We start from the raw sequence: 16,330 nt of genomic DNA, 5'->3' as shown, positions 1-16,330 counted from the left end.
TCTTGGACCTGCAGCCAAATTTGGTGGTTGCAGTGTACTAGCAAAAGAAAAAAATAGTAATAGAAATTCTGATCTAAACTTTTGTATGCTGACCTCAGCTGACCCTTTCTAATGCTAAAAACCAAACATATAAAAAAACCAACCCCTTGAGTCTTTATCTATCACCATATTGCATAGCCCACATTATAATGCTATAGTGAGAAGAAGTTTTCACCAGTTTCAATAGATGGAGGCTGGTTGTCCACTGGAAATACAGTGATGTTCAGTTCATATACTGGAAATGGATCATGAAGTGGAACTGGAGGAGGGAGAGGTCCATCATAACAGCAGTCTTTCACATCCAGGCCAGCCTCATTGTCAGAGACAGTGAAAGTTAAGGTTTCAACATAGGCAGTCAGACCAATCTCCCCACCTGGAAAAAATGTTGCAGTTCAGAAAAAATGTTTTTCAAAAACTCCCTGAAGAATAATCCTGTATCCTGCAAGGACAGTCTGCAATATTCAAAGACAGAAGGCAAAGACAGACTGAAATAACAAAATTAAAAAAATTCTTAATTCTCGCTGATGGGGGTGCTGTTTGGTTGGGAATATAGTTAGTAGTTTGTAATTAATTTTAGCCAGCTTATTTCTATTCTAGAATAAAAGTGTGTAGAAAAGTATTTAACTCTTAGTATTACTAATAGTTATAATATTATTATTATTATGTTATTGCTTTTGTAATTGTATTCAACTTGCAAATAGTCCTCATGATTCAGTTATTTGTGCACTAAAGCATGTGCAAAATGTACATCTGTGCAGAAAAGATTTTGGGGTTTTTTTTCTGCATTGCTTCTTGAAGAATATAAGGGAAGTTCTTTCTTTTATATATATGTGTATAGATAAATTCAGTCTATGACATCTGAAAATATCTATGCTCTTCCAAAAGAAAGTATTTTTGCACCAAGAAATGCATGTATTCCCACACATCTTTTATCCCTACTAAATGCACTACAAAAAAGGCTGTGTTTTGTTACTATACTGTATGCTATGCCTATATATAATCCTGTTCAAAATACGAGCTGATACAGAACTGCCACCCCTTGCAAGAAGCACCTGACATGGAGTGTATTCTATTTCTCAGCACTTGTCAGCCTGTCCTTTGCACTGCTGCAAGATATTACTCATGGGGCTGCCTGGAAAGGAAAGGCAGTGTCTCCCACTCACTTGCAGTATCTATTGGCAGAATATTTAAGGTTTAGAAATTTGGAAATGAGAGACACAAGGACTTGAAGGTCAGATTTTGCTTCTGCAAAACACTGTCATTGAAATAATGATCCTGTTATCTTTAGGATGCTGAAGAAAAGTTATCGATGGCCATAATCAAGCACTTCCTTCTCTACTCAAATACCAGCTGTTCATTTTAGACAGTGCCAAGCCTGAAAATATCACATTTATTCTTCATGCTCATACAAAATTACAGACTAATTACACAGAAACACAGAGCCTTTTGAAAAAAAAGAAAAAGAAAGACTAAAGCTGTCATCAGAGATGTAGAAAAGAGAACCCCTTTAATGCTAGTGAAAGGGCCAAATAAAGTAGGAAAGGGGGTTAAGTAACCCTTAATTTCTGTAATTAAAAAAAATTTTTCTTTTTTTATTTTTAAAGATAAAATCACAAAATAATGTATTTTTAGCATACATGTGGTTCTCTTGAAGAAAATCTCAACATCATTTGTCTTGTGTTACAAAGCATATAAGCTGTCCAAAAGCAGATATCTATCTGGGTTAGAAAGACAAGTAAGAAGTACCTTACATTGTTAACAGCTTCCTGTTTAAACTAAGCATCCTCATTTACAGAATTATACTATTTTATCTAAACTTGACTATGGAAAAAGGTAGATTTTTTTTTTTTTTTTTTACTGTTATGAAACAAGTAAATTGACTCTATTTTGTACTTAAATTAATAGTAATTTTGCCAAAAAAAGGTCTAAGATATTTTACAAGAAACAGTGAAAGAGATCTTCCAGGATTATGGTGCTTTCATCTACTTGCTCTAATATAATTTTTAGTTCAAACAGGAATTTGGAGAGCACCTAAAAACATTTGGTTGCTGTATACCATCAGCCTTCTTTCTAAGCCATCTTACTTTTTTCCCCAGGCACAATACATGTAGTTTCCAAGCAGTTCCTGATGAATTTCTGCAGAGATTATATGGATTCAGCTTAACTTTTTCTGCCAAAAACTCCCTGTCCACCTTCCAGTCTAGTCCTATCCTTAAATCACTTACCAGTGTGCTTATATGTGACTAAACCAGCAATGATATCAGCCTGGGAGAAACGATCCACAGCAATGCCATCTTTCCTCAGTACCCCATGGTAGGGCTGGCGAGCCAGAATAAACACCAGTTTCATGTCATCACTGTCAGCATCTGTGGCATAAATGTACTCTGAGGAGAGGACTACTTCTTCACCCTCCAGGCAGTGGAGCACAGGAACAAGGTCTGTTCGCATTACAGGTGGCTCATCATTCACAGGCAACACCTAATTGGACAAATAATTTCAGATCTTTTTAATTTCAGTGGAAACCTGTTGTTTTAATATGTAGTTTCCCAGCCCAAACTGGAATCATGGTGTCAGTGTCAGGGTACGCTGAGGTCTCTCTGTGGACAAAATGAAACCAGCTGAATTAAAGCCACTCTTAAGATTTAAAACCAAAAGTAAACCAAACTGGATAATTACAGCTTGAGAAAGAACATTCAGTCTCCACACTTAAGTACAGAGAGAATAATTCCAGCAGAACAAAACCAAGATACAGCAAGCACAAATAACTTTCAGCTAGCACGAACGAAATCTCTCAAATTTTCCACATAAAACTGCAAGTCAGGGTAGAAATAGAATCCTAACAAGTCCATAATTTCCAGTTTCCATGGGAACATGAACAGTTTCAGAAGTCAGGCTTTGTGGTCTTCTACACGGGCAATTTTTCTCAGAAATGGGCAACACACTGACCTTGACTTGCAGGGTAAACTCTACAAAGTGAATGCCATCTGTGGCTGCAAAGAGGACATTATCAGTGAGAGTCTCAGAGCCATCATGCCGATACCTGTGGAAAAGAAAAAGAATAAAATAGCAGCTACACAGATTTCACACATGCACAGAATTTGTGCTTTTTGGCCATGCCAGACAGCACAGATACCTGACAACACAAAAAGCTAATCCCTGTGCAAGGATGTCTATCTAAGTCTGATGATTCTAGACCAGAGTGTCTTCAGGGGGTTCATGATGTCTCCTAAGAGAAGAAAACCCCTCAATAAACCAGACATCATCTGGGAAAAAGGTTTCACTGAGGCTTTGTCATTTGTGTGCTTGCTGCTTGTGAGATCTGTATAAAACATGTAGATCCTCACTGTAGTAATTGCCTTCTTTGACTAACAGATCAAAACAGAGTCAGGGAGCTGTAATTCTGCATGTGTGTAGAAATTTGAGTCTTGTTCTTGCCATAAACAGAGCAGCAAAATTTGCATCTCCAGGTTGATCAGTGTCAACACTTGTAAATTAGCCAAGTTTAATACACATGCAACTTCCTTAAAAGAAAAAAAAAGCTGGCAGCCATTGCCTTCTTCACAGGAACTGCATGGCTGAACACAGAAGCTGCCTCCTCATCTGCACAGAGCAGGACTTCACAGAGAAACCTGTCCATGTCAGACATGGTCACTACCTGCTGCCTCCTTACTGCACAAACATTGAGGTCCCAAGGCTCAGACAGCAACTGGGCCTGGAGCTGCTCTGCCAGAACCTCCCACCACTTCTCTGCCTGCTTTGATCATCCATCTGAGAATCTCAGCCACTGCAAAAGGAAAAGGCAGCCACTCTTCTAACCTGACTGCCTGTCTACGCAGGTCCCCAGGAGAAAGTCTGCAGCCTTCTTTCATGGGAATGCCATCCAGCTCCACTGCCCCATGCTGAGGCTGTCTCTGCAGGATGAGGAGGAGATGCTCTCGTTTTGTGTCCACATCAGAGATGAGAATATGTCCTTCTGTGACAGGGCTCAGGCCACCCTCTTCCACTCTCAAAGGGCTTGTAAAAACCTGTGTGGAGGAGAAATGCTGAACTCTTTTTTCCTACTGCACCTCCACACATACACCGAACAACTCTGGTAAATTCAAATTTGGCTAAAATAGTCACCAATTTCCAATTTGCTCTGACAGGAGGATGTGTGACACCTCAAACATCAGAATGACAAAGACTGTCCTCCTTTCTGAGGCTCCTGGCTTTAATAGGTGTTGCTGCTCAAGGAGGAGGTATGCAGTTTTGCTAATAAGGATATTACATACATATTTTTGTACAGCCACTCAGGCACTGAAGTTAGCCTTCAGCTTAGCACAGAAAATCTCCTTGCACAAACACCAGAATTTGCCAGAATCTGCCTTCCACTTCTCTTCCAGTGCAGGCTGCATGCAAGATACTGAAACCCTGATCCCATGGAAGATTTATTTTTTATTTCAGCCAGTTCGAGACACCTCTCTGCATTTCTGTTTCCACCCAAAGCCATTTCCAAGTCCTTCCCTCTCACCCTCACCACCATGCTACCTCTGGGACTTGATTGTCCACAGGAAGAATTGTAATATTGAAGCAGATCCCATACAAAGTTCCACCATGCTGATTGCTGACAGAAAAAACAAACTGGACGTGCTGTGCTTCAGGCCCAATGTCTTGCAGGGGTGGCATGTAGGCCACTTTCATATAGTTCACAGCATGCTGCAAAAAGAGAAGAAGGGGAGCATGGTTAAGAAGAGATAATGGAAGTAATCATAATTCAGGACATTAAGAACTTTTCTCATACCCTGATTGGATATTAACCAAACTATCAAAATTAATTCCAGAAACTTTGCATGTACTCATTAAGTACTGGCAATACCTTGATTAAATGCATCTTTAGCTACAAATCAGGTGAGTACAGGTTCAAGTACCCAAACCTGTAGCAAAAAATACAGACAAGGTTTATAAGTGAAAACAAAGGCAATGGCCTTATCTTCTTGAGGAAGCCTTTTAAAAATGCTGATCCTAGGGTCTTTTCTAACTGTGACTTTAAAATAAACAATTCCCATAGCTCCCATAGCAGCTGAGTTTGCCCTCACCTGTATGAATAAACTGCCATACTTGTCTCCCCAGGTGAGGGAAGGCTGGTACAGAAACTAAAATAATCACCAAATTCTTGCATCCAGACACCCATCTTAGGCACATTATTAAGAATTTATAGGCTCAGAGCTCTCATTATGATACTACCATGACCAACATTATGCAACCTTTGTGACACAGTGGGATACAAAACAGGGCACTTTACTAACACTCATAAGACATCTGTCAATCTACAGAAACATGAAAACTGAACAAGAAATCCTAAAAAAAAGGCCTTTTTCAGCCTCTACCACAGCTGTCGTTGGAGACATGGAGAAGTAGCAGGAAACTGTCACAGACTCTTTTCCACAGTCTGTGTATTTTTTTCTCCCTCTTAACATCATGCTAGAAACATATTCAGCCCCTGATGGCTTCAAAGGGAGATTTTTGTTTACATATTGTTGAAATGAAGCATGAAGGAAAATTGTTTTAAAAATTGGAATGCATTTAGTGAAACTTCAAGCTTCTTAAGTAGAGCTCATGGCAGTTCTTTGTCTCATTTTTTCACCTTCTGTTTTTCTGTCAAAGAGAAGCTCTATGCTTGTATCATTTTCTAAATTGCTTAAAACTGGTTATGGTATCAGGTAACGTAACAAACCTGAGTAAATGACTGCAATGCAAGAGCATCAGGATCCTTGACCAGCTTGGGTATTGTGTCCACCATAAATATCTTCCCAGCATCTGAGTGGCTGTACAAAGATACACATGTCAAATCCTGATTAGCACCACTGAAGAACAGGAACAAGAACAGTCACTTAGCTCAACCCCAGTTTTCAAATTATCTTCCTGCTCCCAACCACATTGAAAGTAAAAATTATTTTCTTTCTTCTTTGTTATTCACCTAAACGTTATCACAGAAATCTGACCACAAGAAATATTTTTCAAAATGATTAAGAAAATCACCCATACTTTATCAGCAAGGTCTGGGTTTGCTACAAGTGTATCTCTGCACACCCCAGGTAACATTAACACCATCTGCAGATTTACTCCATTATATTGTTATTACTTATACCCCTGTATTTATCTTTACATAGAAAAAGAAATTATTTCTAAGTTTTATGCATGTTATAAACTTCTGAAATTAACTGTTTACAGGAATGCAGCTTTCCAATAGTAGTAACCAGCAAATTGGATAACCAGGTAGTTATTTGACTGAGTAGAGGAATAGCCTAAACATCCTTCTCCATCAGCTACATACTGATCCTCTGTTGTTTGAGGTCAGAACAGAAAGTGTTGATCTTCATCTTAAACTATGCAATGGTTGGATTTTAAACTTTGCTATTTAGCAAGTTGCTGCTGATGCTGTCATGAATTTACCAAATGTTAAAACAACATCAGTGACATGTAACTGCTACTACACCCATTCATTCCGTACTCCTGTTACCCCTATAGCCTGTTCTTCCTGAATTCTGCTCCACAGGTTTCTGGTCCAGGACCAGGAGATCTTCACAGTGCCATGGTAATAATATATAGCCTAGAAAAAATTGTAGCACCTCAGCTTCTCAGTCTGAAGCTTCTCAGTCCACTCTCCTATCACTTAGGAAAGGTGCTGTGATTTGTTTTCAAGGCTTTACAGGATACTACAGAGCAGTTTAAATGCAAGTCCAACAAATGGAAAGAAAATATTTCAGGTGCTTTCCCCCTTATTTCTTGCTGAATATTACTTTTTAATTATTATTACTCTGCATTTTATTCTGTTCCTTTCTGCTCAAGCACATTCTGGGTCATCAACAGGAGAGATACACACAGCTATTCTCACATGCACTTTAGGCAAACAGATGAAGAACCTGCAGTGCAAGCATTCTACTGCCACTGAGGCTGCTCCTCTAACATGGGTGATTGCCCTGCCCCACCTGGAAGGTATTGCACATCATAACTACCTGTGTGTGCAGGAGAAAAATGGGTAGGTGGTAATGGTGTATGTGAGTTCCCTGTCTTGCTCTTCCACATCTATGAAGTGGAGATGTTTCTTAGTTAGGTGAGCAATCTCAGTCTCTTTAACAACCAAATAACGGGTCACTCCTGGAGCTTCTCTGGGTAGCTGATCGTCCACAGGGATAATGTGCACCATCATCACCTGAAATGAGGAAGACAGTAAAATTAGCAGCCATTCCTCTCAATAGGGAGTGTCCAAGCAGCTTTCCAAACACACACAGAAAGTAAGAAGATCACTGGAATGTGAGATATAGGAGGTGGCTGTCATGCCATATCATGAACAGATGAGTAATGGAGATACACAATACTTAAATGCAAAGCCTATGAATCTTAGTGGTTTCCATGTAAATTAAAAGCAAAATTAAATTCATTGTATTGGACTCCTGGGTGACATAATTAGTCTCTTCTTAGTTTACTTTAGGAGGGCTGTCTGTTTGTGCCATCCCCAAATCAAATTTGTTTTCAACATTACTTTTTGCAGAATAAGGTCTTTGCAATGGACTTGTCTCTCTAGGGTCAGACAGAGAGAACTACCACACAGAAAGCAATAACAAGAGCTGGCTCTAAAGAATATCATTTGTGGTGATGTCCATGTTGATGGTCAACAGAAAAGATCTTTGCCAGTTTGATGTGAAGGTGTGTCAAAAGTCGTAAAATTATCAGCCAGGTGAAGGAAAAAAACAGGACTCTGCCAAAGATTGCTTCAGTTTCATACCTGTGGTTCTGAGAGATTGGGAGGGTCATGGCTATCACACAGCACAAACTCAAGGGAATCTTCAAATACTTCTCCTCCCAAATGACGATAATAAATTATTCCATTAAATAGATCCTTCTGAAGAAAACTGCTGACAGAATACCCTGTTGAATTGAAGAATACATCTTCTTTTTAACCATGCGTTATTTTAATAATTCTTAAAATTATCCATTAGCTGTGCAGGTAACTGGTGAAGCACAGTGCTCTCTTTCTCACTGTAACTGGGGTAAGCCTTTTGAAATGTCATCTCATTGTGTTTCCAGAAGATCATTAGCTTTATTTCCATGTTGCTTAAAGATCACTCACAAGTGAAGCAACACAGAAAATGTGCCTAAAGCCTTGTGCAGAGGACAAAAGGCAATCTGCAGGACTAGCAGCCTCTTCAGTCTAGCACAGGGATTTATGAGTTCAGTTATATGGAAGAAGAGCTTTTTTCTATTAGAAAGAGACATTTAATAGCTTTGAAGTTCCCAGGGTTTCATATAAAGTAACTCCTGACTAGTCCAGCTTTCATAGAGGGGAAAAATACAGTAAGAAAATACACTGAGAATGGAAGTATTAGGGCATAAATCATGTTGGTATAGTCATTCTGGTGCAGAGACCAACATTAATTATTGATGGGGATTTACACTATAATGAAAGAAGCCCAAATTTGCCATGATTTGTCCTGAGCTTGTTGTCAATAAATTGTCTATTTGTAACTTTTAATGTGGTTAAAAAAAGAGAGGAGAAAGAAAAGTGTGTTACTGGGGACATGCATCATTACCTATCAAGTTTGGTCCTGGCTTCTTCATGATTTCTCCAGCCTGTGGTGGTTTGGTAACATTGAATAATATGTAATCATCACTGGAATCCATGTCAGAAGCATGAAGCATGGAGCCCTGAATCAAGATTGTCTGTCCTTCATGAACTTCAATTACTACATTGCTGATAAGAAATGGAGGGCTGTCATCTTTAGGGAGGATATTGATTGGAAACTTATGTCGAATACTGTGGGCACCATCGAAAATCCGAAATACCACATAGTCCTTAGTAGAATCACTGTCATCATGATGGTAGTGAACAACTCCAGCCTGAATGTCAGAGACTGTGAACATGAAGCCTTTCCCTCCTGCCAAAAAAATCAAAATCCCGATAGAAAATACATCAAAATTGTGCAGTTCAGCCCAGAGGAGAATTCTTCCACCAAAATGAATGTTATTAAGGGAGAGGGAAAGAGAATGCATTTCTAACTAGAAAAATTAAACAACACTTCCTGGAAACAAATTTGTGGAAGTTGAAATAGTTAATAAGGATACAGCAATAGCAACTGTGGTAGCAGAATAAACCCTCCCCATATCCATTGCGGTAAAGGTAATTGAAAATATCAAAGATTTTTAACTGATTGTTTCCACTTTAATTTCAACCTTCTGCTTTCTTGTAAGAACATTTAATATGCATTTTAAACATCAAAGAGAATGTGCTTTATAATTACATCTCAGTGTTTCATTGCAAGTGAAAAATAACATTTGTAGGTCTTGTTTTTTCTGCATATTGATATTACTGTCTATAAGAAGACCATTTTTTACAGCTTTGCTTCACTAGACATGTTACGCACACATGTGCATAACATGCACATGTTATTGCATGTTATTCAAGAACTGCAAGCTGGCTTTGGAAGAGATGATCTCTCCAGGGCCTCCAAAGAAAGTATTTTTCTGTCTAGTATTTTCCTGCTAAAGATGACAGAAAACGGGGAACCATTCCATACATATCTCTTTCTTTCTAGATTTTCATTGAGCCCTAGGACTGACATTACCAAACCCAACAAAAGAGAACTCAGAACATTGGCTTTGCTGCTGGCTCCCTGCAGTTAAGGAGAATCCTTTTGCTGATTCAGCAAGCAGTGTCCCACGACCATCTGCCAGCAGAATTAGAGTTATAGTGCAGCTGGGGGACTAAACCCAAGCTTTTCTTTAAAGTCTGAACATAAGTTGGTGGTTGCTAGACAAAAAGGGCCACTGCCAAAAATCAGGGCTATGGTTTACTCTTTGTGTGCCTATGAAGACACGTAAGAGAACGGAGGCGTGTTTACTGGAGAAAAAATATTCACTCCTGGCTGGCCCACAAGAGGCTGAGAAACTGGGGAGGCTGCATAGAAGGATGGGACTGCCACCACAAGATGGGCCCTGGGTTCTGCATGCTCCTGAAGACAGTGGCTCTGGGTTCTGCCTCCTGCACTCCCTGGGCAGCTGCACAGCCCCCCCCCTTAACACAGTCTCTGGGCCACATCTGTCTGGCACTGCTGACACCACGGAGTCCTGTTTGCAGCATTACAGGAAAATGACTCTGCAGGATGCCCTGGGATGAAATTAACCTTTTTATTGTTTCTTTCTCCTTTAAATTTCAATACCACCTTCCCCTTTTCTTTAGATACTTGCTTTATGTGTCTAGGCTATGTATTTACATGTCAAAAAATTCTGTCAAAAAATTCAGTATTGATAGTGGCAGCATCTTTCCACTCTGTCGACAGCAGAGTTAATTTTTTTTTTCCTTACAGTTTTCTTAAAGACAGCAATACTGTGCTGGCTCATGAGGCTGCAAAGCAAAATGAGTCATATTTACTATGCAGAAGGCTAACAAATTAGAAGTCTAATTTAACTGCCACTTTTTTAAAATAAACCTTAAAGCTGTCAATAAGTAACAAACATATCCAAATGTTGTCTGTATTAGGCAATGAATCATAATCGTTTTTCATCCTTACCATCTTCAAGTAAAAAAAGAGAAAGTGAAAATATAGTCACTGCATTTCAACCAGGTCATGTCTGCTCAGTGAGAGCATTTCTTTAAAATTTCAGCTTTGGCATGAAAACATAAGCTAAGAAAGTAAAAGTTTAAATACTGAATTTTTCAGTACTCATATTTGTTTTTTTTAATCCCTGCGACTACCGTGGTTGTAGAGGGGGGAGCCGGTCAGCAGAGGGAGCTGAGCTGGCTGGCAAGGATGCCTGCAGTGACAGGCATGTGACAGCGCTGCCTTTCAGGGACTCACTTCGCCTTCGTGAGACAGGGTGGCACCAGGGCTGCTGCATGGCCTCACCCGCTGCCCTAGCTCGCTTGGCCTGAATTCACCTCCACTGAATTTCACTTCCAAATGACAGTGACGTGTAAGCAAAAGGCTTAGAAGTATCTCCCATTCAGGGACGTGAATAACACGAATACAAGATTTGCAAAAGTTTCAAAGTTATGCAACCAACTTCCTTTAGGAGCTTGTGAATTTTTTAATTTCTTACTGTGCATCCGGGTATTTTCTTCCACACCTTCATTCCCTGGCAAAACTGGGTCTTATGCTGGCATAGGACAGAGTCCATGAGCTGACATAGAACAGAGTCCATGAGCATCTTACTGGCTGTCATTTTATCTATCCTAGCCAGTTGTCACGAGTCAGCATCTCCCACTGCAATGCTTTACCTCTCACTGTCAGCTGCCCATGCTGCAAGCCATCAACTGTGACCAAGCGAACATTCTGGATGTCGTCGTTGTCTACAATTTGAAAGTGTTGCCATGTGATAGGTCGGGACTGCCCTTCCAGGAGGTTGAGGCCTGCAAAGAGCAGAGCATTGTTTCACCAAAGCATCTGCAACATTCAAGGCTGTCAGCATCTACTCTTTCTCATGGTCTTGGCAGAAAGGAAAAAAAAAACCACAAAAAAACCATGTTAAATACCACCTGCATACCCACCTGTGACAGACAATTCAGGGCAGCACAAAATCTCAACTACAGTTTTTATTCTGATGTACTTGCCTTAGTCAACTGTCTTTAAAGAAATTTTTTTTAATGAACTGATGTGTTCTGGTTTTCAATTATCTGACAAATTAGCTAAGCACATTTCTGGACATTTGCATGAACTGGAGTTTTGCTCCTGAAGTTTCACAGTTTGGCCACTCAGCTTCCTTTTTAAGAATAGATAGCGATCTCCATGAAAAGGGAAAACATCTCTTTACTCTGACAGCCATTTCAGTTGGGTTTTCTCTGAGAGACAAGAGGCCTCTCCTCTGACCCCTCTCATTTCTGAGGACACTGTGCTCCTTAATTTTCCTCTAATAACTTTTTAAAATATTTTTCAGTGCAGTTAAAACTTTTTCAAGTTGTTGTAATGTGTTGCCCCAAAAAGAATAACCATAAAAAATACCCTCAGCTTAATGATACTTTAACAGCATACATAAATCTAAATTTTAGAGCTTTTTAAAATCTCTCTGTCAAACTGTTATAAATTCTGGAAGAAAAAAAACCAAACAAACAAAAAAACCACCAACAAAAAACGCCAAACTGAGTAAAAGTGAGCTTGCCTGTGTTCCATGAAACCCGAGGAGCATTTGTATCTGTTGTTCTGATAGAAAGATGAACAGTGATTGGTAAACTCCTTTCAAAGTAGAAGTCATGAACCTCAAACTCTACCTGTTAACAAAGCAGACAAATTATTTATTAAAAAAGACAAAATGCCTTGAAACACAGTTGTACCTCAAAACACACATATAGCACACTCTCTCCTGAGACAAATGAAACTTGATTTAGCTTCTAAAAAGAGATTTTGAGGTTCTGCACTAAATTAAGTATCTTCCTTCAGTGTTCTTCACCGTGAATGCTGTGAAAGTTAGTTTGCAATGGGTAGAAAATAATGGGAAAGATAAGCATTTTTACTGTTGTTTGGGGTACATTAACTCAGCAATTAATGAAGAGGAAGAGGCATTTCCTGTTCTTTTAACAAAAAAAATTATGAAAGAACTGAGGGGTTGGAACTAGGTGATCTTCAAGATCTGTTTGAACCTAAGCCATTCTATTATTCTGGTGCAGCAGGCAGGCTGCAAGATCAGGTGGCAATCTGGACATTTGGCTGTTCTGTCTTTCATGGCTTTAAATGTAGCACCACCTCTTCACGGGTTGCAGGGATCAGTAATGTCACACAGAGATAAAAGCAATGTGGAAAAGGCACCACTGATCTTTCCAAAGGCTCTTGGGTAGATCTACAACCAATATTATTACCCTCATAAAAAAATATGAAAAGTAAAAAAAAAAAAACCAAAAAACCCAGCAACAAAATATCCTGTTTAGATATCCTTAATCAAAAGGACAGAAATATTTCAGTGCAAAGAAATCCTTAAGTAGTGAGCAACAAATACATCATTTGTCCTAGACATTGAATCTGATGCACCATAGAAGAAAGAGGTAAAAGATTTTACCCCGGCTCCCCCTGCGTTGCATATAGTTAAACTTTTTTTTAATTTTCTGAAAAATATCTGAAAAATATACCTATCAAGGTATTTATTTATAGCTTACTGAATCTTAAGGACATGAAAACCAGAAAATCCTCACACATTACACTGTTACCTCATAATTTCTTCTCTCTGTGTGACTGTTGTTTGGAGGCTGATAAGCAATGAGCACATTGCTGAGATCTTTCCACGTGAAGGATCCAACAGGTTTGGTGTGGTCAGATAGATGAGTGATGAAGCCCTGTGGAGGTGGCTTGGTAATGTTGAACACAAGCAGGGACTTTGGAGTTTCATTGTCTTCAGCATCAATGGTTGTGGTTGTTAGGGGGGTTAAAATAAACTGATCTACTCCCAGGACTAACTTTGCCAGTGGGGCAGCTTTGGGTATTTGATTAGGAATAGCACCTTTAATGTGAACAGTGAGCCATGCATACTCAGTCTACAACAGAAAACAAACAAATAAACAAACAAAACAACTAATAGGACAAAGTGATATAAACAAATCTGATTTTCATTACCTTTACATAGCTAACTGGGGTACATGTCAAAGCAATTATTATTTTGAAAGGAAAAATGGAAAGATTTTAATGAGAAAATACCTGAAGTAAGTATTCAGACCTCATTAAAAAGTCTTCCAGGTTCACTAGACTTGTCTGTGTCCTTAATTGTGGACTGAAACAACTTGCTCAATTTTATGTGAGTTTAATGAATTACTTTACCTGACAGAAACATGCACGAACATGCATTAATTTTTATTAACTGGATACATTCACACGGCTCTTAACTTATTAATTACTCTGTATGCTGAAGTCCACGCAGATCACACTTAATAAAAAAGTGGAATCAATTTTGCTTTCAGACTAAACTCTTGATGTCTGCCAGAAAACAACCAGAGGTGTTTCCCTGTAGCTGTAATGGGCTAAGAGTAGAGGTGTGGAGATAATTAATTTCATTTGCCCAGCTGGAAACGTGAGAATTAAACAAACTTTCAGGCTCACTACCAACCTTCAAATGTGAAAAGATATAACATTTAATTTTTTTAAAACCAGGAAGATAATCAGACATTGTAAGGTTGCTAAAAAATCTACCTTGTGCAGAGTTTTGCTTCTGCTGTCTGTGAGATCCAGCCTCAAAGGAATATAATCTGTGTCAGGAGAAGGAGGGGCAAGGTGCCGATATCGAATTCCCATCCTCAGAAATTCGTCACAGCTCATTTTTGTGTTGTGAATGATTCCTCGTCCCGGTGTGCAGCTCCCAGTTCTGCACTGCTGTCCCTCGTTGTTCTCTGTGACCCAAGAGAAGCAAAAGGGAAATAGTTACTGGAGCAGAAACTGTCATGGGAATCTTGGCTGTATGGCTCAGCTAACCCCTAAAAAAAGGTAGCAGGGTGAGAATTAGGACTTTCTTCCTGACATAGTTATTCTCACAAGATTTTGTTTTCAACTGACATCTTCCAAGTCCATCCTCCTTTGATCTTTTCAGCAGGTGCTGCCTCCAGCTATTCCCTGTGCTCTTTCTACCAGGTCCTGGCACTCCCAAAGCCATCACACTGGTATCAATGTCTAGGAACCAAAACCAGATTCCAGCTGGGGGATTACTGACCAAGATCTATGATCTACATTGTACTCTACACAAAAATCCTGTCTGTTTCAGTTTCCATGAGAGCTCAAGATGCTCATTAAATTTCACATAAATCTTCATTTCCACATGGTATGTCTGAAGCAACCCACCACTTCAGTCTTCATCCACTAGGTATTTTGAACCTGCTAAATAACTAAATAACAAATAACTAAAGCACATCATACTAGGGCCAGAGAAGAAGCCTCGTGACTGATCTCCATGAAGCTGCTCTAGCTGCACTTCCCCAGTGACCAGCTGGCCGTGAGCAGGTAGTTGGGTTTCTGAAGAGTCTATGGAAATGGAGCAATCCAGATTTATCTTCCTGTCATAGTCAAAAGCAAGGATGTTCTTGTCAATTGCCCTGGACAGACCATAGTACTCAGGAACCTGGAGAGTACGGGACCGCATTTTGATGATGTTACAGTCTGGCTCAAGTAGCTGCACATGGAGGGTGAATGTTTCTGCAAATGTTTCATTTTCTGTAAACCTGCAGATGATAGAAGGAAATCAGTTATGCTTCATCCCATCTTCTGTTGCTCTGTGAATTTGGCAGTCAGCTCACCTTCTAAACTGAATTACTTGAACCCCTTTCCCTGATGTGCCCTCCAAACACAATTGTCACAGACTGTGAGGTGCCAGACCCTGCTACACATATCCTCATATTTATAAAAAGGCATATGTGCAAGTCAATGCTACTTTTAGTGTATATACAAGGGTCTGGGTCCCTATCAGCAGGACAGCACAGAAAATACAGTGATCTGAAAGTACTGTTGTCACTTTCAACAATAAAAAGAAGAACCATTGGTTTTCCATAATAAACAAGCAATACAGAACATTCATTAATAGTAACTAACACATTATTTGAGATACATTGTGACAAATATTTCTGTAAACATATGGTGACTTGGTGACTAGCAGTGCTGTTACTGGAGCTAAGTAGTTACGATATGCACAGCAGAACATGTTTTTACCATGAAAAAATGGACTACTTGCTCTTCCTGGGAGCAGCTGTTCTATTTGGATGGAGTGTGATCTCCCACTGCTGCTTACCTGTACAGCCTAAGCATGACTGTGTCTTCATCTAAAATTGGACAGCCATAGTGGGTATATTTGACTTCATTAGGAAGGAAGTGGCAGTCAAAAACCTATGAAGGAAAAGGAAAAGACAAGTTCAACGCTCTCGAGGATGTACCCTCCATGGCTTGTGTTCCACACCTCTCTGACTGTCAAGAGAGCATCAGACTAAGCAAATTTTTAATCTGTAGTTTATTTCCAAGAACAGGTATTCAAATGTTCTGTGGTGCCCCAATAAGAGTAAGAGCTACCACCTTAATTTGAGGCAGCTGGCACTCTACACAGGAATGGGCATATACATGTGACTGTTTCAGGCTGCCAGGTTGTTCCTCCAGTGCAATAGAATAATTCAAGTGCATAATTCTTTTCCACTGCAGCCTGTGCACTTAGGGATGCAGTTGTATTCAGTGGGAGAACTTCAGTGGATCAAAAAAGCCAGCCATTCCTGCACTATAATGTTAGATTTATTAGCTTTTGAAGTTGCTCGTGGTGATAGCTTGATTGTACAGTAAATTCTACTTTATGGCCACTATCGGTCTAC

The 16,330-nt window shown here is 39.5% G+C and overlaps 1 protein-coding gene across 1 annotated transcript in view; it reads right to left on the bottom strand.

Moving 5' to 3' along the window:
* FREM1 (FRAS1 related extracellular matrix 1) overlaps positions 1-16,330 on the bottom strand; it is a 68,379-nt gene that overhangs the window by 38,554 nt on the left and 13,495 nt on the right. The window contains exons 4-18 of the mRNA XM_071730085.1: positions 15,766-15,860; positions 14,901-15,202; positions 14,184-14,380; positions 13,211-13,534; positions 12,172-12,280; positions 11,294-11,425; positions 8,610-8,954; positions 7,805-7,947; positions 7,035-7,231; positions 5,753-5,843; positions 4,567-4,734; positions 3,856-4,064; positions 2,986-3,079; positions 2,265-2,517; positions 215-412 (exon numbers count right to left, since the gene is read on the bottom strand). Coding sequence (XP_071586186.1) covers positions 215-412; positions 2,265-2,517; positions 2,986-3,079; positions 3,856-4,064; positions 4,567-4,734; positions 5,753-5,843; positions 7,035-7,231; positions 7,805-7,947; positions 8,610-8,954; positions 11,294-11,425; positions 12,172-12,280; positions 13,211-13,534; positions 14,184-14,380; positions 14,901-15,202; positions 15,766-15,860 — 2,857 coding nt within the window. The remainder of the gene's footprint in view (positions 1-214; positions 413-2,264; positions 2,518-2,985; positions 3,080-3,855; positions 4,065-4,566; positions 4,735-5,752; positions 5,844-7,034; positions 7,232-7,804; positions 7,948-8,609; positions 8,955-11,293; positions 11,426-12,171; positions 12,281-13,210; positions 13,535-14,183; positions 14,381-14,900; positions 15,203-15,765; positions 15,861-16,330) is intronic.

The sequence above is a fragment of the Heliangelus exortis genome, chromosome Z (genome assembly GCF_036169615.1).
Source record: "Heliangelus exortis chromosome Z, bHelExo1.hap1, whole genome shotgun sequence".
In the NCBI taxonomy this organism is placed as follows: Eukaryota; Metazoa; Chordata; class Aves; order Apodiformes; family Trochilidae; genus Heliangelus; species Heliangelus exortis.
The sequence above is the reverse complement of the archived record's forward strand: the minus strand, read 5'-3'. Positions and strand labels throughout refer to the sequence as shown.